Source organism: Peromyscus leucopus, chromosome 5 (assembly GCF_004664715.2).
Source record: "Peromyscus leucopus breed LL Stock chromosome 5, UCI_PerLeu_2.1, whole genome shotgun sequence".
NCBI lineage: Eukaryota > Metazoa > Chordata > Mammalia > Rodentia > Cricetidae > Peromyscus > Peromyscus leucopus.
Genome location: NC_051067.1, coordinates 84,819,340 through 84,845,572, shown reverse-complemented (window position 1 = coordinate 84,845,572; position 26,233 = coordinate 84,819,340). Strand labels below are relative to the sequence as shown.

General features: G+C 43.0%; 1 protein-coding gene across 1 annotated transcript in view; it reads left to right on the top strand.

Annotated features, from left to right (window-relative positions):
* Positions 1 to 22,592, top strand: part of Ces5a (carboxylesterase 5A) — a 29,032-nt gene extending 6,440 nt beyond the window's left edge. The window contains 11 exon segments of the mRNA XM_028871556.2: positions 150 to 283; positions 2,344 to 2,497; positions 5,138 to 5,242; positions 7,505 to 7,568; positions 7,571 to 7,608; positions 8,979 to 9,119; positions 10,993 to 11,061; positions 13,686 to 13,833; positions 20,128 to 20,277; positions 21,909 to 21,981; positions 22,059 to 22,592. Of these exon segments, the coding sequence (XP_028727389.1) occupies positions 150 to 283; positions 2,344 to 2,497; positions 5,138 to 5,242; positions 7,505 to 7,568; positions 7,571 to 7,608; positions 8,979 to 9,119; positions 10,993 to 11,061; positions 13,686 to 13,833; positions 20,128 to 20,277; positions 21,909 to 21,981; positions 22,059 to 22,290 (1,308 nt within the window). The 3' untranslated portion in view covers positions 22,291 to 22,592.
* Positions 22,593 to 26,233: the final 3,641 nt, after the last annotated feature.

Genomic DNA, 26,233 nt, shown 5'->3' with positions numbered 1-26,233 from the left:
AGCATCTATATGCTTAACCCTGGATCTTATTTAAAAAATAAGACCTTAGAGCTTACTTATAAAGAAGAGTGAGCATTTATATTTTCCTCAATAAAAAATAATCCAACAAGCATGGGAAGAGATTGACGAGAGTGATTCTGTCTCCTCAGGTCATGGTGTGGATACCAGGGGGTGGCTTTGAGACTGGCTCAGCCTCCATCTTTGATGGGTCTGCCCTGGCTGCCTATGAGGACGTGTTGATTGTGACCATCCAGTACCGCCTAGGGATATTTGGCTTCTTCACGTGAGTCTCTTCTGGTGAATGACACACCAGACCACAAAGGGAAGCTGGGGCAGTAGCTGTGGGCAGCTACCTTAGGAGGAAAGAACCGTCAGTGGCATTGTGTAAATTAGGTCCTAATTAGTTAGGCAACTTAGCACATTAACATAAAACCTCTCAAATCCTAGCAGTTTAAAAGGACCTCTTTCTCATCAAGGACAGTCCAGGTTTGTGCCCCCAATGGACAGATAGCCTTACACATGGTTAACCAGTGCTCCAGGACTCTTCCATCTTGTGGCTCTGATGTCAAATTGTCTAGATCTGAATCTCCAGCAATGAAGAAATCATAGAGGGTCTCACAGAGACATGTTCCTGGATCAGCCTGAAGATGGCATTCATCACTTCTGTTCACATACTACAGGGAAGAAGGCATTCACATGGCATACTGGGCTGCAAAGAAGACAGAGACAGGAAGTGTACCCAGTGGTGTGACCTGGAATTGTGTGAATCTGAAAGGCCTGACTGGGCAGGGATCTGAATACCATGGTGTTCATGGAATCTGGAACTTTTTTTTTTAAAAACTGAGAGTCCTACAATTATCCTGCTCAGAGATATGTACCAGGAAGTGTACTCTGGAAGAGACTAGAGGCTAGACCGTGCTTGATGGCTGTCCATTAACAAATGGGAGGCCAGTAAGGAGGCTACTGCTGTCTTGTTGAATCTATGCAAGATTGAGTTATAAAAAGAAGAGGTAGCAAATGTAACACAGTGTGCCTGGTATCTACCTTTCTAGCAGTCCCACGGAACAAGTATTATTGTTATCCTTAGCTTCCACATGAGGAACTGGAGGCCCAGTTGGTTAAGTGACTGGCCCAAGCTCACCCAGACAATGGATCGCCAGGCAATGAATTCTGTGCAACAGCTTGAGATCTTAATGATTGTGGTGAGGTGCTTGTGCACCATGAGGGAGGAATGGGAACATTGTGAGACCCACCATATAATGAAGGTTAAATTGGCAGGGCTTGGAGAAGGCTGGGAATGAGATGTTAGTCTAAGCCAGCATGGTCACAAACTGACAAAGAGGTGTAGAAGGAGGAACAGGTTGGAGAACTAGAGGATGCTAGGGGATAGGATAATGAGATTTCTCACTCAGAACGTGTACCACGTGCCAGTTCCGGGTTCCAGTGCCTTTTTTTTTTGTTGTTGTTGTTCTATGTTATTTTCATGTGTTTCTTATGAATTGCTCAATAATTGGGGGAAACATCTAGCTTTTTGAGGCAGTGCATGGGGTATAATTAGGAGCGTGGATTCTGAGGCTAGAATCATTGAATCCCAATTCTTCCTAGATCTTTCTGGTAAAGAGATCTCTGTGCTTGAATTTCCTAGTCTGTTTAAACAAGATGCCTATCTTGATGGCATGCTCACAGAATTAACTGAAAAGAGCTGGCACAAGCTGTGGCCATGGGGGTAGTTTGCCCCTGCCCTGTTCTCTCTGTCCAGCATGGAGGGAGAATGGGGTGGTGGGATACATACTCCAGTCTTTCTCCCCTCTCAACTCTCAGTACCTCATGCCAATGGCCTAAGTGACGCAACTTCTAGAAGTCAACCTTTTGGTAGCAGGGCAGAAAAAACCCAGAGAGGCAGAGAGGGCAATGTTGAGAACCACCTCTCTTGAAGGCTGTGAAGGTTAGTAGCTGTACACTTCTTGGGGCCACGCTGAATATACCTGCTGCTGTGGGCATTACGTTTGCTGTTAATGAACTAGGCAATTTAGGATTTTGTCATTCACTGGCTCAAGTGGCAAAGATAACTCTCACCAGCAGGATTTTTCGGGATCCATGGGTTAAGGGGAGCCAAAAACACCCTAACATTGGACATACAGTATTGCATGTGTACTTCTCCGGAGTACAGAACTTCCACCATTCTTGAGGAAATCCCAGAATGTAAGAACTAAGCCTTTTGTCTTCAGCTCCTGTAGGGCTCTGGTTCTCAGTGTCCTGCCAGCTCACACCTTACTGGGAACCGTGGGACTACTGGACACATAGGAGCTAGCTAAGAACTCCCACTTGGCCTCTTATCCCTAGTACACGGGACCAGTATGCCCCCGGGAACTGGGCCTTCCACGACCAGCTGGCTGCCCTGCTATGGGTCAAGGAGAACATCAAGTTCTTCGGTGGAAACCCTGATTCCGTGACCGTCTTTGGTGGCTCAGCGGGAGCCATAAGCATTTCTAGCCTGGTGAGTTTTCTGCTTTGACTTGGATGACTCTTAGCTAGGGTGGTTATAAGCATAGAGACAAGTCATCACCTACATTTGGTTCCTGTTGAATACATACAACATTTTTATTTTCTTGGGGTTCGAAAATGAAACTTTTATCAATTCTTTGAGTATTTCATACATGCATACAATGTGTTTTGATCATATTCATCCCCTTCCTCTTCCTCTGCATTCCTCTAAAATCTACCTCTTCCTGCTTCACGTCCTTTTTTTTTTTTTTTTTTTTTTTTTTTCCGAGACAGGGTTTCTCTGTGTAGCTTTGCGCCTTTCCTGGAGCTCACTGTAGCCCAGCTGCCTCGCTCACAGAGATCCGCCTGGCTCTGCCTCCCGAGTGCTGGGATTAAAGGCGTGCGCCACCACGCCCGGCTCCTTTTTTGTTTTTAATAACCCACTGAGTTCTGTTTCTGCTGCTCATACCCACATGGGTGTGGAGGAGTCTATGGGAGTAGAAAACACGTTTACAAATACATATTGCTTCATGGGTAAGTTGTAAGTCTCAGGCACGGTATCGTGAACAAGACAGCAGCCACCAGGAGAGTTTAGATGAATTCCCAAGGTCACAGAATGAGTGGTAATTTGAGGGGGGGGGGAGAATCCCTGTGTTTGTAGAGTTGAATCTCTACACTCTATTCATCAGGACTGCTAAGCACTTATTTGTAGTAGTCACTCACTCATACACACACACACACACACACACACACACACACACACACAGTAGTAGGTGGCATCACATCTTGTGAACAAGCAGAGAGAACATGCACTTGGAACTGCTCCCTGTGTTACCAGGCTCTCCTGAGAACTACTTCAGTCCTTCCCAAGGCTATGGTCCCTCTTTGGCTCTGCCTCTTGTAGGTTTCACACTGTTTCCTAATACTGCCATCCTAGAGACCAAAAGTCTAGCATTTGGACCTTCTCTGTGTGTGTGTGTGGTGGTGGTGGTGGTGGTGTGTGACATAAACCATAACACTGTTCACTAGAAAAACCCAGCTAAAGCATGAATAATGAAAGATGTGTAGATGCACACAGAGTGCTCATGCCTCACTGAGAGCTGGATACAGACATTGTCCTTTTAGAGCTGGTCTGCTGCCCAGAGTTGGGACATGCATCCTTTTGTATAGATCAGCTGCAGAAATCACTTCCTTGAGTATGGTTTTTGAGATTTTTTTTTAATAGTTAGTACCCATTTAAACATTACAAAGTAGCTTGTAGTCTGCAAGTACCTTGTAGAAAACCACTTACACTATTGTAACGGGATAGCAGGTTTTTATGGTTTTCTCTCAAAGATTTCACTCTGCTCCACACCAAATTTGACAGCAATATTTTTTAGCCACCCATCTGTATCAATTTTTCCCTAGACACAATGCTTTCTTTTCACGTGGGAAGTCCACCATTTCACACTATATTCCCTTGATTGTGTTATCACAGTAACAAGTGCAGCTGACAGTACAACTTTGGGAATAACATACTCTTGGCATAAGACTGGTAGGAGCAGAAATGCTTGAATATGCTAGAGAATGACTGTCCCCAAGTGGTAGAATTCCATGGCATAAATTAGCATGTTAATAAGAGATCAGTCACATGGTAGTGGGTTAAGAGGGTTTCTGCTGTACAGGGCCCAACACTACTCAAGGTAATTTTATGTTTTCAGTCTTCCTCTCTAAGAAGGATCATGTTAACACACTTTATATGTATGGCAAGGGTCACCCTTCATGACTGAAATTGGACAGGCACTGAGGGAACATTCATATTCATTATTTCTCCTACTATAAATAAAAATATTTATGACCTGATGCAATTTTTGTTACAGTGTTTTGTAGCAAAACTGTTGCTACAGTTTTTTGCTGCAGAGGAATAAATTGATGCTTGGGAATATTAAGTGACTTGCTAGAAGCAAGGGTGTAGAGACACTAGAAACCATGTCAGACTAGCTAAGTGTTCCCAAAGCCAATCATGGAGGTCCATGCCTGTAATCCTGGTACTTGGAGGCTGAGGCAGAAGGATGGAGGGAACCTGGGCTATAGAGGAAGATCCTGTTTTAAAAGCAGAAAAAAATTAATAAAGAAATGGGGACTTACAGTGTTGGAGCCTATCTGGTTTTCCTGGTGGCTTTGCCCAGCAGGTCTGCAAAGAGGATGATTGGACCACAGGCCTGAGTATTAGGTGTTTGGAAGGGTCTACACTTGGCTGTATTGAGCAAGGGGAAGGTCTTTTGCTTCTCCCCTCGGCATTGTGATAAAACATCCCCTGGAATAAAGTTCAGAGGTAGTGGGTTGAGACCCAGGCCCTCCCGAGGCTATCTTGTGTTTCTGTCTTTCCTCTCGTCGTCGTCTAGGTATCTCTTTCTAGCTAATATTTCTCACTTCTCCCTACTCAAGAGTACCCAGGGTCATAAAAGTGGCAGCTGGTCCACCACATTACAGAAGTGAAATAACTCATCTAAGCCTCTGTAGCTAGGCCTTGAACTCCCAAGCAGGGCTTTCCAGGCCAAAGTAGGATCCTGAAGGGGGCTTTCCTGGGATGGTGTCGTTAAGGAAGGAATTGGTGGCATGTATGATGGGTGTGATTCTGGGATAACCACTGCTGGCTACATTCTCTACTTAGGTTCTGTCTCCTTTGAGCAAGGGCTTATTCCACAGAGCCATCATGCAGAGTGGAGTGGCCATCATTCCTAGCCTGAAGAGCCTTGATGACGAGCTGAAAACTGATGTAGGTATTGCTCACACCCTCCTCCATCCCCTGAAGCCCAGCTTCTCATTACATTCTTAGATTTTTTCCCACTGACTGTGTCTGAAGAACCTCATGCTAGTCCAGTGGCAGTCTTGGGCCTGTATGAAAGGTCTGTTCAACAGGAAAAGGTTCAAACACACACACACAGCATAGCATTATGGGTGTGTGTATGCATGTCAGTCACAGAGCAGTGGTTCTCAACCTGTGGGTCATGATGCCTGGGGGTTGAATGACCATTCACGGGAGTCGCCTGAGACCATCAGACAACAGAGATATTTACATTATAACAGTAGCAAAATTATAGTTATGAAGTAGCAAGGAAAATCATTTTATGGTTGTGGGTCACCACAACATGAGGAACTGTATTAAAGGATTGCAGCATTAGGAAGGTTGAGAACCACTGTCACAGAGGGAAGGAGTCCACTTACACAATGCAACATCGCTGTTGTGCTTGGGTGTGCACATGTGTGATATAGTTCTTTTTTTTCTTGGTTTTTCAAGACAGGGTTTCTCTGTGTAGCTTTGTGCCTTTCCTGGATCTCACTTTGTAGATCAGGCTGGCCTCGAACTCACAGAGATCCACCTGCCTCTGCCTCCTGAGTGCTGGGATTAAAGGCGTGCGCCACCACTGCCCGGCGTGATATAGTTCTTAAATAATTCTTGTGGGGACACAAATCAGTCCCAGTTATTCTCAGTATTCTGTGTAGTTGGTCTTCTGTGCCTGCCATATTTTATGCTATCCTAGAGTGCAATGTTAAGAAAGACCCCGGGGCTGTTTCCAGGTCTTTGGGGCAGATGGAGTGACTAATGGGGTTTGTGGGATGAGGTAGGGTGCATATCCCAGATGCTTGTCATCCCTGGGAATTATTCATTCTAGTGGCTACATTATCCTTTTTATTTCTTTCCCTCCCTCCTCCCTCATCCCCCTCTCTCCCTCCCTCCCTCCCTCCCTCCCCCTCCCTTCCTCCTTTCCTCACTCCCTCTTTCTTTTCTTGAGGTTATCATCTTACTATGTTGCCCAGGCTGGTCTCAAAGTTCTGGCCTGAAGAGACCCTCCTATCTCAGTCTCTAGAGTACATGGGACTGCACTCATGCACTATGTCATTAAGCTTACATGGTCTATTTTCTTAAACACAGTGTAGAAAATAGCACCCTTCCAAAGTCTAAACAGGGTCATAAAGTTGTGAACTAGCTTCAGTATAGATGAATACTGATTTTGGTAATACTTAATACAAAACTACTTTCAGCTTGTGCATTGATTAATTCACCCCAAAGCATTTATTGAGTGTTCATAGTTTCTCAGTGCTGTATTAGGACTTGCAGCTTCATCAGTGGATAAAGCATATCCTCATCTAGAGAAGACATGATCTTGGTATGGAGGACTTTAGCTGAAGTCTGAGGATTGGTGTGGAAGGTGGTCCTTGAATGACTGACTGTCACATGTAGACTCTATATGTTGACTATGTATGCAGCCCATGTTGAATCTTCAAAGCACCCATGACTCCCGGAAGCTTAAGGGCAATTGTAAATGGACAAGTTCTACAAACATGGAAAGCTTGATGGCCGGGCAAAAAGTTGCTTAGCATTGGCCTGGGTAGCAAAGGTGTGGAACACTGGAGGGATATGAGATCGGGGGAAGAAGGACCTTATGGGATTGCAGTGGTCGGGAGATATGTCCTAGAGAAGGCAGGACTTGGGCCTTAAATTAGAGAAAAGAAGTGAATAGAGGCAAAGACAAAATTGTAATTATGAAATAAAAAAGTAAGATTAGTATCTTTAAAGATAGAGAAAAGATCCCAAGAGATTCCTGGCCATGTGTGGGGCTGAAGTTTAATCAGTACAGATAAACTCAGCGCTGATCCCAAGGCCTGCCTCAGGTGATGACTGGAGCTTGCAAAACTATCCCTCACTCTTGAGGTTCCAGCTCCACTTAGCACTCCAATATCAGAACCTCGTGACAGTTAGCTAAGTCCACAGGACTGGTACATCTGTGGCTAGGAAGGAACTTTGATTCTGATCCATGGCCATAGACTGACAACCCATTACCCCCAGCTCTGGTAGCCACAAGAGTCAGGATAACACCAATCTAACTTCAGTGTAGCAGCATGGACCTATAGAGAGGCAGGTAGCATGTTGGATTTCACAAAGAAGTCCCACTTGTGGCTGCATAGGCCACTTCCCAGGCTTTTATTCCCCTGGATGCATTCAGTACCACTGTCTGCCTGCCTTCTCTGTAAACAGTTGCAGGTGGTTGCTACTGTCTGCCGTTGCAATGCATCAGACTCCCAGGCTTTGCTGAAGTGCTTGAGGAAAAGTCTTCCTTGGAGTTGCTGAGCCTTGGCAAGGTGAGGAGGGATGGGAAAAGCTGGAGGTGGGTAACTCGGAAGATGAAGTGGCCAAACATTCTGTCTCTTTTATTTGTGTTGATTGGAGACTTCACAAGAGAGGGGTTGGCGATTCATGGCAACATCTGAGCAATGTGGAGTTTAGGACTCTTACAAGTGACTGACGGTGGGACAGGGACGTTGCTCAGCCTGGGTTGTTGCTTAGACATTGAAGGCATCACCCTGGGAAGAGGGTCATGCTTGTGCCACATGACCCCGGAAGCTAAAGTCAGGATCAAGAGCTGGGAGTTCTAATTGGAAGTAATTTTTCCTTGTTGTAGCAGAATATTCTAAAATCTCAGTTACCTGTAAAGGAATGGGCAGAGATGCCTACTGCTGTAGGTATTCAATCAAAGTCTGGCTGGCACTAGAGAATTTCCACCATTAGATGACTAATTGAACTGGATGGATTTTAACAGATCTTCCAGTGTGAGGCTCTTTGCTAGTCCTTGAATGATTAAGGTTGTTATTTAATCAGACTCAAAGGTTTGTGGCTACTTGGCATGTGTAGAATATCTGCATGCTAGAGTCTATAAAGTGGGTAATAGTGACCCACCATTGTAAGCTCGTGCATGGCCCCTTCTACCCAATTCCCTAAACAGGAGCCTAAAGATAGAAAACATGATCAGGGCTGGAAAGATAGCAAGCGTTTGCGGCATAAGCCTGATGACCCCAGTTCAATGCCTGGAACCCACCTACGGGTGAAATGAGAGAGACTCAACACAGGTGTCCTCTGGCCTCCACACAGACACTGTGGTGTGTGTATGCCATACCGCCCCTCATCACACACCCACATACAGATACACACACACACACACACACACACACACACACACACACACACACAATTAATAAAAAGGTACAGGAAAAGGTTTGTACCCACTTCCTTCCTCCTGGCTACTACCTACCCCCAATTTTGCCCAGACATTCTCCAACTTGAGCAGGCATCAGTATCACCTGGAGGTGACCCCAGTTAGGCTGCTCTCAGTGTTCCTCATTCAGCAGACCTGGGAATTTGTATATCTAATACATTTTCAGATGACATTGCTGCTGCTGGTCTATGAACTCCTTTGAGAAATACTGTGCTAGGCTATTATTTTTTCTTTAATTGATATTATTATTGTTGTTTTATTATTTGGCAGATGAGAAACTATGGCATAGAAAAGTTTAGATTTTCTTTGTCCCTTAAGCAAATGGCAGGACAGGTCAGAAACTAATGCATTTGTCTGGGCTGCTAGTGTTTTGTTTTTCCTCTTTCTGGATGCGTTTGGACTTCTGGGGACAGATTTCATAAGCAGAAACAACCATTGTTTTTTCTCTCTTTATTGCAGAAGACAAAGTCGTTCACTAGAGTGATCGATGGTCTTTTCTTGCCTGATGAACCACTAGAACTATTTTCTCAAAAGACATTTAAAGCAGTTCCGTCCATGATTGGAGTCAATAATCAAGAGTGTGGCTACATATTGCCCATGGTAAGAATTCTGTCTTTCCTCCCTGCCTCTCAACAGCAAGGCAACTGTTTGCTTCCATAGATGATTCCCCATGTGATAAGAATTGGGACCTCTTGCTTTTCATGCAGCAATAATCTTCCCACTGACTGGAAGAGGGTGTCTTAGCCTGTTTAATGCCATAAAACGTAACACTTGGTGCTGTGCATTTTAAATTAGAGGGGTTTATTTGGCTTGTGATTCTGGGCAATAGGAAGTAAAAACAGTATGGTGACAGCATTTGTAGAAGACTTCACAGCTATGTCACACCATGGTGGAGAAGAAGACAGGGCTACATGAAGAAGGGGTCCTGTAGCTGAAGTTTTCTCCAGTCCTGCCTGGCCCATGGTCAGGACAAAGCTCTCTCACCTGCCAGTCCTGCAGCTGCTTAGACCCAGCAGCTCAGACCCAACCGAGTAAACACACAGAGACTTATATTGTTTACAAACTGCGTGGCCGTGGCAGGCTTCTTGTTATCTAGTTCTATCTTAAATTAACCCATTTCTATAAATGTATACCTTGCCACATGGCTCGTGGCTTACCAGTATCTTACATGTTGGTACTCATGGTAGCGGCTGGCAGCATCTCCTGACTCAGCCTTCTTGTTCCCAGAATTCTCTTCTCTGCTTGTTCTGCCTATACTTCCTGCCTGGCTACTGGCCATCAACATCTTATTTATACAGAGCGATATCCACAACAGGGTCCAGCATAAAGAGGTGGCCCTACTTCATAACAACTCACCCTCTTGAAATCTAGCCACGCCCTAGGAGTGCTACATTAATCTCTTCAAAGCATGGTGCTCTTTTGACCCATCACTTTTGCCTAGGTCCTACCTCTTAGAGATCTACCATCACACAATACATTTATAATTGGGTTGAAACTTCCAGCCCACAGACCTTTGGCTGAGCATACTCAAACACATCTAAACTATAGGCAAGAAGAACTGGGGTCTGGAGGATCAACAGTATGTCTGTCTTGCTCCTCATACAGATTTATGGCAAAAGAAGTAACTATGAAGAGGAGAGAGTTGGATCCATTTGTATTTACTAAAAAACAAACAAAAGAGCAAAGAAAAAAATCTACACGTGATTATTTCAAGTAAATACAGTTACTGTTTCAGATAGGTTTTGGAAACTTCAGTTTTTTATACTCAGTCTTGGCCCTGGCATTCTGACTTCTGAGAACAGTTCATGTCTACTGTGGAGTTATAGAATGCAGAGAAACTGTACACATTTTCAGTAGGGACACTCACAGGTTCCTGTATCCTGTCAGGCCACACTCTCCAGGGGCATACAGCAAGTGTGCATAATTAAAAGATGCTTTTTAGAGCATGCTCAGAGCAATGCAGAATGCAGTGGGAAGAAATCTTCTTCAGGGATGTCAGAGTATGGTGAGGATGAGCCCCTCTGAGGAGGGATGATTGAACAAAAGCCCGGGCGAGCATGGAAGGAGGTTTTCTGGACTCTGGGATTTAAGAAGCTTTTCATCTGCTTTAGAAGTTTGGAGGAGAGGTCAAATTCATTACAATGTCAGGACTCATTTGTCTAGACCAACCTCTTTGTTTTAAACTGGCAGGGTAAGGGACAGTAAATAAAGAAGTCAGTGACCATAACCGTTGTGACCGGTCCCCGGAGTGCCTTTCACATACCAGGCACATACCACCGAAACGGGAACTTGCAAACAGGCATCACCTCTTCTACTTTACAGTTAAAGAAACTAACGTTCAGAGGGTGGGCATGCTGCTCCTGTCTCCTAGCCAACAAGGAGACAGTGGTGTGTAACTTTTGTGCATTTAGCCCCTGCTTTTCAAACAATGAGCCCAGATGGCTCATAGAAAATACCCTGCTTCTATCCACAGAAGGACACCCCTGAGATCCTCCACGGCTCCAACGAATCTGTTGCTCTTAACTTGATACACATTTTCCTGGTAAGTGGCTGTGGGTGGTGTGGCTCTCCAGAGAATCGTTCACTTGGCAAAAATCCCTGCTCTGTACACATGGATAGAGGCTAAAGTCATCTTGCACTGATTAATTAATCAGCTAATTAACTCAGTAGACTTTTTATTGGTTCACAAACCCTTAGTCACACTCTTAAATCCAAAGAGCTCTTTTTGTAACTCTCATATTTGCCAAATGTGATCTGTGGCCACTAGGCCTTTTCACGTCTATGCATTAATTTTCTTTATTTATGCCATTATTAATCTGTTTCTGGGACATATTAATGTAGATTTTTGGGTACTTCCTCTTCTTTAGAATGTTTCAGATCAGCACATATACTGAATTATCTAAGTATAACTTGAAAAGTTATGAATTATGAAATATACAGGGGGCTAGAATTCTATATTTACTATGTGGCCAACAGGCTTTGTGTTAAGTTCCAGCATCAACAGTCATGTGCTCATCTATTCATTTGTGAAGCATTTCAAACACTTTAGAAACAAACAGCGGCACCAGATCTTACTCTAGACACTAAGATGTGAAAATAAACTTATTTCTTTCCTTTCTGCTCCTTCCTTTTATCTTCTTCCTTCTCATAAACATTTATATAGCATAGTCTCAAGGCCATGTTCACTGCTTTTATTGACTCATAGAACATCTGTTTACTGAGACCAAATACTCTAAAGCTTCCTCAGGCAGTGAGATACAGTGTGGGGTGGACAGACATGATCATGACTGTCACATGAAGTGGAACAGATGATTGTCCACAGGAGGATCTAGGTAGCTCCCTGCAGGGAGGAAGAATTTCAGGGAGTCAGGAGCGAGGGGAGCATAGGAAGAACTATAGAGACCAGCTGGGAGCTGGGGAATAGGAAGAAATCAGCTGAAGGAGTAACTACTGAAAAAGAGGATCCGTGAAACAGTTACAAGCCAGAGAAGGAGTAGAAAATCATAGAAGCCCTGAGGAACAGAGAAGGGGGAAGTGACTGAACTGCCAATTGAAGGTTTTTTTCCTAGCTGAAGATTAGCCTGACTGGGTAGGCCAGGGGTTAGTCCCTGGGGCTTGGAAGAGGGATGTTTGGTGAGTCTTGACTATCCAATGAAGTGAATTGAGTCTGAAGATAGAGGGATATTCAAGATAAAAATAGAGCCGTGGGATCTCTGTGGCTGTTCAGTAGATGTTCCTGGGAGGTGATTTCCATTGGTCTGGGTCATAGGGGAAGGGAACCTAGAGAAGAAGGGCATTTCAAATGCTGAATGTGTCTTGAGTGCAATCTTAAGGGTAGAAGTAAGTAGGTTTTCCGGGACATCACAAGAGTGAGGGGTGAGCTGCAGTGTCTCTAAGAAAGACCTGATGACATGTAGGACCTGCTTCACAAATGGCGACTAGTTCTCTGGCCTTGACCCAGAAGCCCCAGAGTCTGCCTGTGACTGTTTCCTGGTGACTTGCCAGTGACCCAAAGCCTCTCCACCCCTCCGGACACTTCCAGGCCTGTAAGGTCTGTCGTCTCATGGCCCATGTGGACAGGCTCTTGTACCAAAGCCTGCACTGCCATAGCCACCTCTTACCCTGGGCCCCATGAAAACACTCTCAGCCTTCTGAGCTCCGGAAGAGTGAGTCTCAGCGGCACTCCTAGAGGAGGCTTATGCGGCTTTGCTGCCAAATTCCACAGAAGTGTGCCCATGGTTGTGCTACCAAAACGAAGACTTACGGTATAACAAATTTCCCAGTGTCACCTAGGCCATTGGACCCTTTTAAGCAGTCACCATGGTGACAGGCCCTTGGATCCTTGGGTGGTTGACCTTCTACGGTCTGCCACTGGTACTCAGGGCAAAGTCAAAGTGAGAAGAGTTGGAGGCAGCTGGAGTTGGGTCAAAGAAGGCATCAAATGCCTGATGGAGGCAGTGCTCACCAACAGTGCTCAGCAACCAGCCCATCCAAGGCCCGCTCTCTGCCAGGAAGCGTGCTCTTCTTGTCATCCCATTTTAAAGATTATAGATGAGGAAACTGAGGCTGCAAGATACCCAATGGCTTAGAGGCAGAGCTTGTCCCAGGAGCAGGGATAGTTTTGTGGGTGTGTGGCCAGTGTGTCACACAACACTTCCTGCCCCGAAAGGCCCTCTCTTTAGCTTGATGTCTGCTGTCACCATCTGGAAATTCCTAATAACTTCGGAACATAGGACACCAGATTTTCACTTGCACTGAGCACCACTGATGTGTGTACTGTATGTGGCCCAGAGCATGGGGTTTGAATTCAGACTTGTGAAGGAATCATGGTTCCATCCGTTTGGACCAACCATTTACTCTCTCCATGCCTTAGTTTCCAAATCTGTGGAGTTATTTTTAATGTATTCTAGGATTGCTGTGTGTGTGAAATGAGGTAGCACATAGACAGTATTTACAAATTTACTGTCACAGGTAATGTTTAATTAACAGGCTGGCCATTGTTGTTGACTTGGGTTTCCTATGACCACGATAATTTCTCTTCCTCCCTCCCTCCCTCCCTCCCTCCCTCCCTCCCTCCCTCCCTCCCTCCCTCCCTCCTTCCGTCCTTCCCTGTCTCCCTCTCTCTTTCTCTTTCTGCCCCCTTTCTTTTTTCTTTTCTTTTCACAGCATATCCCCACCCAGTATTTACATGTTGTAGCTAAAGAATACTTCCATGGCAAGCACTCCCTGACTGACATTCGAGACACTTTACTGGACTTGTTTGGAGATGTGTTCTTTGTGGTTCCTGGGCTGGTGACAGCTCGATATCACAGAGGTGAGTCTCTCATGAACTCCTTTCAAGGTTATAGACAGTGAGGTAGGAGGCCATGGGGGTTCGTGCTGTGCACAGAGGAGCCACCCCTGGGTTCCTTCACTGTGAGGCTCTTTTAGGTATGTCCACGATGGAAGAATGCTATATCCATCTTTGCAGTTCCGGAACACGGACTACTTTTTTTTTAAAAAATGATTTATTTATTTTTATTTTATGTGCATTGGTATTTTTGCCTGCATGCATGTCTGTGTGAGGGTGTCAGATCCTCTGGAACTGGAGTTACAGACAGCTGTGAGTTGTCATGTGGGTGCTGAGAATTGAACCCAGGTCCTCTGGGAAAAGCAGCCAGTGCTCTTAACCACTGAGTCATCCCTCCAGCCCTGGACTACGTTTTTTATTCTTTCATTTTCTTCACTTTTTTCTCTGGAGTTGGTTGGTTTTCAAAGCCTCTTAGCTGTAGGAGTAAGGGGGGAATGGGAGAGAAGAAAACATCGTTGGGAAAGGGATGGAAAGCTAATCTACTCCTTTCATCCCTCTCTCCCTCCCTCCTTCCCTCCCTCTCTCCCTTCCCTCTCCCCTCCCCCTCCTCTCATTTCCCCTTCCTTTGCTTTTCTTGCAACAAATACTTAGCAATATGCTCCTTTATGCTCGACTCTCTTCTATTTCCTGGACATTTGGCAGTGAGCAGAAGAGACACCCTGCCATTGTTCTGGTGGGAAAGACTGGAAAAAAGAAGCAAACAAATTAATATAGACTGTGTTTGATGGTGATAAGTGTAGCGGCAGAAAAGAATTACAGAGGCTATGGGCCAGGTTGCCATGGGAGATTATCGAGGCATTAGTTCTGTTAATGACAGGCAAGATGAGACTCTTGAAATTGGCAACACAGAGGTCACTGGTGACCTTGACAGTGACTTTAATGGAATGATAAGATAGTGGAAGCTTAATTTAAATGGTTCAAAGAAAATGGGGGAAATTGATCTGTAGACTCAACACAGAACAACTTCAAATCTTTTGTAACAGTTTTGTGGAAATTAACAAACTAATTCTAAAATTGACATGAACATACAAGGATGGCCAAATCAATCTTGAGAAAGTATAACAAAATTAGACGAGATAAAATTCACTTGGTTTTAGGACTTATTATTGAGCTGTGATAACTTAGCAGGCCACACGCCTCACTGAGGAGCTACTGGCAGGGGATGATCACAGGGGTAGAGAATTGCTTTTTGTGGATGTTGCCAGTGTTTCAAGGGTCACCTCACCCACGCACATGTGTGCAGCACTGACTGGTTTTAGTAGGTTAGAAAATTAAAAGACATGAAGTTGGGGAAGGGAAGAGGAGAAGTAGGGTAGATACAGTCATATTTCATTATATACATCTATAAAATCCCACAAAATAAAGAAAAACTTATAAAGGAAAGCATATTCCTTTAATTCTAGCACTCCAGAGGGAGAGGCAGGTAGATCTCTGAGTTTGAGGCTAGTCTGGTCTAGTCAGGACAGTCAGGGCTACACAGAGAAACACTGTCTGAAAGACAAACACACAAAATAAATAAATAGAAAGATAGATATATAAGTAAGTAAGTAAATAAATAAATAAACAAAGCTGTGTATTGGCTGGAGGGTAGACAAGCTGAATAGCAGAGCATAGTGGAGAGTTCAGAATATGTAGATCCACTCTTCTACAACTAAGAAGTGGAGCTGGAGGCCAATGGGATGACTCAGTGGGTTAAGGTTCTTGCTGTCAAGCCCGAGGACCTGAGTTCAATTCTCAGAGTCCACAGAGTGAAAGGAGAGAAAAAAAGTACTGATAAATTATCTTCTGATTTGCACACAAGTGCTCTGGCATGCAGGTGTGTGAGCACACACACACACACACACACACACACACACACACACACACACCCGCACACACCCCACATGTGAGCTTTCAAACACACACAGAGTTGAACTGAAAGACTGTGAATTCCTTTGTTTTTCTTTTTTTGCTTTGTTTGTGTGATTGGTGGTTCCAAAGGTTTATGGAAATATCAATAACTTATTACGTCATAAACTGATCACTAAGGTACCAGAAAACAGGCTTCAATGGCAACTTACGACAAATAATACAAACTTTATAAAGGTAGTATAGAAAACCAGTTAAAAAAGATCAACAACACCCAAAAAATCAGTGAGACACAAAACCCAGGCACTCGTAGGATTAGAGTCCACCACTTCCACACCAGGACTTCTGTTTTTGTTGTTGTTGTTTCTGTTTTGTGTTTTTTTAAAAATTATATTAGACAAAGAAACAAGAATGTATTGCTCACATACAGGAAAAATAAATGAACAGAAACTGATTTTGAGGAACTCTAAACATTGGAACTATTGAGCAAAAATTTGAAATCAATTCTTCTAAATATGGAATGGCAGGAATGCCAGTCACTGCATCACCACTACCTCAGTGAAAATCTACTGTTTTAAATATGTTCAAATGTTGAAAGGAAGCAATGAGAATAAATTATCACTAAGTAGTGGCTAAAAAGGGAGGATTTATTTAAAAAAAAAAAACGTGAGAAGAAACTGAGCAGAGTGGAAAGGCATTATGTGAAATGAATGAATTACTCAAGGGATCTATTACAGATCTGAGCACATGAAAGACAGAGCAAGGAACTTAGTTATACCATTTGAGACACTCAATCTGAAAGAGAAAAGAATAATGGAAGGTAAACAGAGCATAGGAATCTTGTGGGACAATTTGATCAACCAAACGTATGCATTGTAGGATCCCAAGAAAGACAGGAGAGAAAAAAGAAGGAAGAATAAGTAATGGACAAAATGTCCCAAAGCTGTTGAAAGTCGGGCATCTATGGATTTCGACAGCCCCTATATAGGAAAAGCTCAGATTTCACAATGAGACACATCATATCTAAAGCCAAAGAGAAAGAAAAGAGCTTCATGGGCTCTGTAAGAGAGCTGAGACTTGTTGTCTAGAAATGAGATTATCATAGGATCTGCCTAAAGAAATGATGGTGATCAGAAAGCATGGAGATGACACATTCAGAGTGCCATAAGATGAAGTACCAAGGCTGTCAACCAAGAATTAGGTATTTGGTAAAACTGCCCTTCAGAAAAGAAGGAGAAATTATGACATTTCCTAGTACACAGGACTTAAGCTCATAGCTAACAAACTCTCCAGAGTAGGAAAAAGAGTCCTTTAAAGATTTTAGGCTGAAACAAAAGGATACAGAAAGCATTTCAAATATACATGAACAGGTAAACAACACAGTAAAACTAATTGTGTAAGTCAATATGGAAGTCATTATTAATTCATTTTTGTTTATAACACCCCATTTCCTAAATGGTTTTAAAGACAATTGTAAATCTGTAAGTAAGATACAATGTATGGAGATATAAATTTTAGCCTTAGCAGCATAAAGTTTTATGATATAAAAAGTAAGTAAGTTAAAATTAATCTGAACTTTATTGTAAGTTAAGATGTGAATTCCAAATATTAAACATTAGCTTAGAAAATAACTAAAAATATGTGGTAAAAGGAGTAAGAAGTGGATTAAAATGATGCACTAGAACATTCTAATACAAAAGAAGGCAGTGGTGGAGCAACTAAAGACACAAAACTGATGAAAGAGACATAGGAAACAAAAAGCAGAATGGTGGAAGTCAGTTCTTTGCTCTCAGTCATTGTATTAAATGTAAATGGACTAATCTCTCAGTAGGCAGATGTAGAGGGGTTAAAGAAACTATGACACATGCTGTTTAGAAAAGATTCACTGGAGAACCAAGGATGGACATTGGCTGAAAGAGAAATAGTGGAAAAGATATTCAATGTAAGCATTCACCAGAAGAGTCCTGGGCCTGCTGCATAAGTCAGAAAAAATAAATCTGGAAACAGAAAGTATGACAAGACACAAGGAAGGACATTATAAAAGGGCATCTGCACCAGAAAAGCATCAGAATTGAAAACCCATATGCACCTTACGATAGAGCCACAAAATGTATGAAATAAAGGTAACAGAGAAAGCTTGAAGGGGTGGTTTTATTGTAATAGTTTGAGACCTTAACATGCATTTTCAATGACAGAACAATTATGCAAAATATGAAGAGGGAAATAGAAGATGAGAACAATACTATAAATCAAACGGACCTAACAATGCATGAAGAACATTACATCCAACAGCCACCAGAGTCCTCATTTTTCTTTTGTACATTTAATATCCTCCAGAATAAACCACACAGTTGCCCACAGAACAAACCTTAATGTATCTAAAAGAGTGGAGTATGACCCCAGAGGAGTCAATCAGAAGTCAACAAGAGGAAATAGGAAAACTCAACAATGTAAAAATTAAACAACATAATTTTTACACTTACAATATTAAGGCAAAATGTGTATGACAAAACATTTAGTACTTTAACCATTTTTATGTATCTTCTGTAAATGAAATAATATAGTATTTGTCCTTTTCTGATCTAGCTTATTAGTATAATGCCTGAAGGTTCATCTATTTACTGCTATATGTCAGAATTTCTTTCTCAGGATGAGGAACATTCTTTGCCTGTCTATACCATGTTTATTTATGACTGTGGTGAATAATGCTGTTTGAATGTGAATGTATGGATAGCCCTTCTTTTAGATGCATATCCGAGGTGGGTTCCTGGACCACACAATCATTCTAATTTTTGAAGACCTGCATATTGCTTTCTACAGCGGCCATGCCATTTTTCCTTCTCTCCCCGACACACAAGAACTGCAGCCCCTGCCGCATCAGTACGTGCTTCCTGCTGCCGCAGAGGGAATAACTATCACATCCCTGTACAAATGGGCGACGTGTCATCCAATGACGGCGCTGACTTGTGTTTCCCTAAGGATCAGACAAGTTAGGAGTGTTTCCGGGTCCTTTTCAGACAATTCGAAATTAACTTTAAAACTAACGTAAAATAATGGATCATATGATGAGATTTCATACACGTAAACGTACCCATCTCCCATCCCTACCCCATCTGTTGCTTGCCCCCTTCCTTCCCTTAAATAACTTTTCTTCTGCCCCCTCTATCTCCTTTTCCTTTCTCTCTTTTGATCTCCCTCCACATGTATGTGTATATATGTATACACATACATGTATGTATAAATATGTATAAATACCACATGTAAGAGAAAATGTGAAATACTTTCCAAACATTTTCACATCTCGTAGCAAAATGTCTGTGCAAACCCTTTGTTCTTTTTTCTTTGAACTGAGAGTTACTTATTTTGTCTCAAGGATTCTTCATATATTACACAAATTAATTCATTTTTTGGACATAATTTGCAAGTATTTGCAAGACATTCAGTGGGTTGGTGTCTTGCTCTGTTGATAATGTTCAACAATTGAATACCAATTCTAAGTCTTCATGCATATTACTTCATTTACATTATCTTTGTTCATTGTGTGTTTTGTGTTGTACCTTAGACACCATTTCCAAACAAATACAGTGGGGGAAAAAGGTTTATTTTTGTTGTTTTTAAAGTGTGTGTGTTGGGTTGATGGACATGCTCTATGTGGAGAGTTCATGATTGTGCATAGATTTGCAAAAGCTCTTCAAATTCTGCATTTGAAAATGTACTTTTTATTATTTGTAGAAAGATAATAGAAAGAGAAGGAATGGAAATAAACAGAAAGTGGTGTCTTGTTGCAAGAGATGCTGAGAAATGAGCCAATAATTGAAGGAAAAATTGAGACCAAGAATATGTGTGTTTGTGTGTGTGCTCATGTATGCGTGTGCATTGTTACAGAGAAAGGACCTGTGTAGAAGAGAAGAAGGTTTTGGTTGCTTGTGTGCAGATTCTTTTGGAAGGAGGGAATTACTCTGTGTGCCTCCAGACATCTGAACCAGGATCAACGAGAGGAAGTTACAAGTATATCTGGGCTCAGTATGAAAGGGCTTTTCTTTTAGTCAGTACAATTCTCCTCTTCTCAGGGTGTGCACAGGGCTTGTAACATCTTTGTCACTAGGGATAAGAAGACTGCCATAGAGAGGAATTCCAGCCTCAAAGAAGGAAAGAAGGAAGGAAGGAAGGAAGGAAGGAAGGGAGGAAGGAAGGAAGGAAAGAAGGAAGGAAGGAATGAAGAAAGGGAAGGAAGAAAGGGAAGGAGGGAGGGAGGGAGAAAGGAAAGGGAGGCAGTCAGGCTGGTTTATGTGGCCTCTGAGCTGTCATACCTATGGGTCTGTAAATTTTAACTTGCCAGGTAGTGATGCAGGGCCACACCTTACTTACATACATGCCTGATGTTTTCTGTGTTTTTCTTTTTTTTCTTAGATGCTGGTGTACCTGTATATTTTTATGAGTTTCAGCACCGACCCCAGTGCTTTGAAAACACGAGGCCAGCCTTTGTGAAGGCTGACCACACGGATGAAATCCGCTTTGTCTTTGGAGGCCCTTTTTTAAAGGGTGATGTTGCCATGTTTCGTAAGTAACTAGCTGTGGGCTCCTTCTGCAGGAACATGGAATGTGGGATGGGGTGAGAAGAGTCAATTCCCAACTGCTTCCATAAAGGCTCTGCTCAGCCCATCACTATACAAGAGATTTAATCACCTGAGTAGTTTACAAGCATACACATCTCTCTCTCTCTCTCTCTCTCTCTCTCTCTCTCTCTCTCTCTCTCTCTCTCTCTCTCTCACACACACACACACACACACACACACACACACTGAAAAGTTACAAGCAAATCACACATAGGAAATACCACTGAAACATTTGGTTTAAAACACTATGAAATGGAGGTTCTTAACTAATTCAGCATGACCTTTGACAGAGGCTAGAGCTGTTATTGAGAGTGTTTGTGGACTGTGGTTTAGCCGTTTTATTTATCTATCCATCCTTGTCTTAGAGATAATGAGGTAGATGCCGCTAAGGCTTTTATAAGGATGAAACTAAACAGTTGCTGTAAAGCAAACCTTGAGTGCTTAAGACATGCTTTTACTCAACAGAGAACTTATACTCTGGGTGAAGAAAGGCCTCTACTTTAGGGTTAGGGAGGTAAATGCCTTGCAATCTAGAATCTCTAAAGTCTATAGGAAAAGAGCAAGCTAATAAACACTTGAACAACTTATAGAAAACTAGACATGTAGGTGGCTTTTAATGCATGTGATTTTAACTCTCAGTTTCAGCTAGAGCAGGAGAACAAGAGACTATCCCTAGCTGGTGAATCATTCTTTCTTAAATCAAGCCATGTTTGGAAGAACAGCACATTTTAACTGGTGTATAACAGCAGGTGTGGCAAACAGACAATTTCATATATTAGAAGAAGGCCATAAGTATTTACAGTGTGTACAGTTTAGTCTGGCTCTTCTGTGTGCAGAGTTTTGAGTTATTATATCCACATGTGCAAAAACATATGTGCGCATGAAAACATTGCCTTTAAAAAAAACTATTTTGTGTTAATATCCATCACTAGAATATTGGATACTCATACTATGCTAAACACAACCTTAAATGCAATTGCATATACATATGTTTGAATATATATATTATGATTTTATAGAACAACAATTGACATATTTAAAGCTGAGCATGTAGAACTTATAGATAAGATTTCTAGATACAACCTCTATAGAAAGAATAAGAAGCAGAACACATGCCCACACATGAGCAAATGTGTGGAGAGGGTTGGCCTGCACACGGCAGGTGGAGCCTATCTTCCTGAACATATCCAAGACCTTGGAAACAATGCTTGCCTTTGAGCTGGCACTTAAGTACCTACAGGGAAGTGATGAGATTTACCTGGCCTGTCCCGTGCTAGGTATTGCAAATGAGGCAGAAGTGATTTGGGGGTTTGCAGAGGCTATAAGCAAATGGCATTGTTTTATAGATGGGCCATAGCATCTTTGGAATTGGTTGTTGTTAGGGGCATCTTGGAATCAACCTTTAGCAGATAGCAGAGAGAGGGCCAATGATGGAGTTATGTTCAGCATGTGGGAGCTATGACTTATTTGTAAGGACTCAATGAGGGGGCAAGATAGGATGACAGCCTCAGTGAGTGGGAGGAGCCTCAGGCCCGGGTGAAGCGGGTAAGCAGCTGGATTTGTGTTCATCTGCAGAGGAAGCCACTGAGGAAGAGAAGTTGCTAAGCAGGAAGATGATGAAGTACTGGGCTAACTTTGCCAGGAGCGGGTGAGTAAATCAGCTGGCCTCCTCGCAGTGGGGTGTTTGAGGAAGACTACCTCACCAGAGTCTGCTTTCACTTTCAGGGATCCTAATGGGGACAGCCTGCCTCTGTGGCCAGTCTACGATCAGAATGAGCAGTACCTGATGCTGGATTTGAACATTAGTGTCGGACAGAGACTGAAAGATCAGAGAGTGGAATTTTGGACAGATACTCTCCCCCTGATCATGTCTGCTTCAGAAACACTGCTCAGTCCTGCTTCCTCCTTAATCCTCTTTTCTCTACCTCTGCCTTTCCTTTTCTATGTTGCCCTTTAGAAGTCATCATTGTGTGGTTCTGAATTTCCTGCTTTTAAGTTTCTCCCTCAGCCATTACCCTCATTCTCCACTGAGCTGCTCTCTGTGGGGATTTCTGTCCACTAATCTGCTTTAGCTGGTGTTTTATGGGCTTAGGGATGAACCTCATGAAATTCTTTTCAACATCAAAAAATTCAATTTGTCTTGGAAGGTAATGAGATTTTCTCAATGAGTCTGGAGGAGGGCTGGCCCATTACTTGTCATGTAATGATCCCGTTACTCATATGAAATAAAATCAGAATGCAAAATATATGCAAAATATATAACAGAATTTAATTTGTGTTGATAAATCCCCTCCCCCCCACACCAGCACAGATGCCTTCCCCCTGATCATGTATTGAGTTCAGATACTGAATAAAATGCAAGTTCTATAACCTCAGAGCATTAGAGCTTTTAGTGGGAGCCAAGTCCTGGGCACCTCTGGGTTTGAGCTGAGTCTTAGTGAGACATGTGGGGGAAGGGGACAAGCTGGAAAGTGTTCTCTGATGTCATCCAAGGTCCAGGGAAGTAAAGGTCTAAAACCAGAGAGCAAAGGTCAGGCTAGGAATGAGGAGAAACGAGGCTTTGCTGATGGGGTAATGAGGATTCCACAATTCACAAAGCTAGTGTATCGTAAATAGCAGACATGTCCCCAGGGGGTACCGTAGTGAACAAACAGCATGCAAGCAGGTACTGGGAAAGATCTACACCTCTGATATCCTATGGTGTAAGTCTGCTGAGTGCTACTCAGGAGGGGCAAGCTGTTTTAAGATTTGGCAGAGGGGGAACTTGATTTAGAGTGAAGCTGTAGGCCTTCTCTGGAGAACTCAAATTTACACTAGAAAGGATGGAATTGACTTAGCCACCTGGTAGGTGGGTGGGTGGGTGTGTTCTACTTACCAATATTGACAAGACTAAGGTGACAGTCTTACTTTTTATATCCACACTGAACCTGTATAATTTGCTGGAGTTGTTGTTGTGAGTGTTTCAGGGTCACACACGAGGCACAAAGAGTGAGTGGATTTCTGAGATGCCAGGAACTTCGAGTTTACCTGGCTCAGACATTTCCAACTGACAGACTGACTCTGATGACCCAGAAGTGTCTTCTTCAGCCCACACAAGAAAGAAATAGTTTGCAATTAATAGTGGGTGAATTTCATTAGAGGAACTTCATATCAAAAGTCATATTCCCAACTTCCCTAAAAAATAAAAACAAACTCAGAGATCAGCAGAGTTCTGTTCTCATATGCTGGGAATCTATGGACCCCTTTGGTGCATGCTGAAAGGTACACCTTCCTCGAGACTGTCTGGAGACATCTTCCAGGAAACTACCAGGGTTCTCCACAGCAAGGCCTTTTCTGCCGAGGTGCAGACTCTCTGAACATAACATCCAACATTATGGGATATCTCTAGCTCAGATGGTTTTGGAAAAGATATACCTGGGTCACTTTCTGCTTCTAGAGGTCACACCCTTTGCAAGGGAGTTGGAAAATTCCATGGCCTTTGTAGAGAGCTCTTTCCTGTGTTGATATTTGGGGAAAACTATCAGCTAGAAAGCTAAAACAAAAATGTTACAAGTTTGTGGGAGTGGTTAAGTCCATCAAGTGTCTAGCTTCCAAGCATTAGCAACAGAGCCTGCATACAAATGCTGGATGTGGTGGTAAGTACCCCTATCCCATGGCTGGGGAGCTGGAGACTGGTGGATCCCTGGCTCACCGGCCAACCAATCCAGCCTCATTGGTGAGCTTCAGGCCAGTGAGAGACCCTGTCTTAATGGAGGTGGGCTCCATTCCTGAGGATGACACCTGACACCGTTCTTTGTTTTCCACACATGTACACATGTGAACACACATGCATTAAACTACTATTACATTAGATGATATTCATGCCTCTTTTACATGGCCCATGTCTGACATCCTCAAATAGGGATCTAATCAAATAGGGGTCTTGCTAGTGACATTTTCAAGTCATCCAGACACAGAGCCCCCTTCCTTCATGTTCATATGCAGCCTTACATGTTATGGAGTGAAAACTGACATATAAATGAGAGTTGATCTCTCTCTTTTTCCTCTCAGGAATGCAGAGGAATCATTTGGATGAATATTCCAGTGTCCAATGGCCGACCAGTCTTCAGTCACACGAAGTAGAAGCTTCTTGCATGGGCCAGATGTCTGCATTTTCAGTTCGCAGATATCTGCTGCTCACTTTGATTAAGAACAGCCGAGTCTATGCTCAGTCTATGTATAACTTTCTCAGTTGCTAGCATCTCTCTAGAAGTCTGTTTTAATATCCTGAACATGGATGAATATAGTTCCATTTTATTTTTTTTGGTCTTTTGAGACACGTTTTGTGTAGCCTAGTCTGGCCTTGAACATAGTATGTAACTGAGAGTAACCTTGGATTCCTGCTCTACTTTACCAAGTGCTGGGATTATAGATACAGGCCTCCACACGTAGCTTTAGAGATGTAACTTCTTGAGCTATTTTGGGAATGAGTATTTGTACTGGTGTAAGGCCAGACTCTTTAAGCTTACTCTACGTGAGCTATTTAAAACCACTGTCCTAGTCCCTTCTTAGTGCAGTAGGCAGCAGGTCGGTCTCAAAATCACTGTCCTCAAGAGCCACATTACTTCCTTGTCATCTGCAATACAAGTGTGTAGCATATATCCGTTATCTATGCTTTTCCGTTATCGTAAAAATCCAAAATACATCCTAACTTTCTTATTTTAAAATAAGTGATTTGTTTTCTTTTTACTAGGAAGTATTTTTACCTCCTTCGTGCCCCATCTTGGACCCCTTTGAGTGAATCAAACCAACATCCCATTTGGAAGGAAACACCCGTCTTTGCCTGTGAGTGTCCAGCAGATGGCAGCATGACAATGGGGAAAAGGTGCTTCTTCCCGGGGCGGTTCCTGGCAGCGGCTGCCAGTCTGCAGCCTGGGATGGAACACAAGTATACTGAATGGATAACTAGAAAGAACATCATTAATGCCTTTCGTTTTCTCTGTAACGTTTAGTATGCGAAGCGGTGTAATCCATGACCCGAAAGGCTAGACTCTCAGGCCAGAGAGCTTGAGCAAGGTCTGAAGTCTCTTTGTTTTTGTACTTTCCTGCAAAGTTCTTAAAGACAGAGGCTCAAGTGAGGCAGACCTTTCTTCCAGGCTGACGGTTTCTTCTGTTCTCCGAAAGGCCTCCAGGCTGTGGATTGTTTGCTCAAGTCAGAAACCCAATTCTCCTCTGGTCGGAAGACACAAGTCACCTCTCATCTTTCTCAGAGGTGGAGGGGGGAGTAGAGATTGTGCTCAGCCTCACACAGGGAGGACACCTGACCTGGTACTTCCACAGACATCTTTCCCAGGGCTGAGGGGGAGGCCAGTTGCTTATAAACTCTGTCCTTAGCTAGTTAGTGTGCCTCATTTATTCCCTGGGAAGGAAAGGGCAGGAAAACAAAACAAAACAAAAAAAAACAAAAAAAAATAAAAAAAACAAACAAAAAACAGGAAAATCCCCCTGCCTTGCTATTTGAGTGTGTTAAAATACAGGGCACACCTACTAATGAGTGCTGACTTGAATGGGTTGGAGCTCAAGTGTGAAGGGACCTGCCAGGAAAGGTGGTGTGGAAGCATGGCGGCAAATGTGCAGGCTGGTGAAGGGGCTTACCGGGAGAGAGCGCTTAGGGTGGGAAAGTCGCGCAGCTCATGTGAGGACCTATGGGGAGAGCTTTCCTGGCCTGATCTGCAGGAAATAAAAAACAAACAAACAAACAAACAAACACAAAAACAACAACCCCCCAAACAGAGAGTCGTAAGAGTCCATCTTCATTGCTCTATCAACACTCTTGAGGTTGAAAGGTTCACAAAGATAAAAAAAAAAAAACAACAAACTTATTGGATCCACAGTCCTGGGGTTCAAAAGCATGGTGCTGG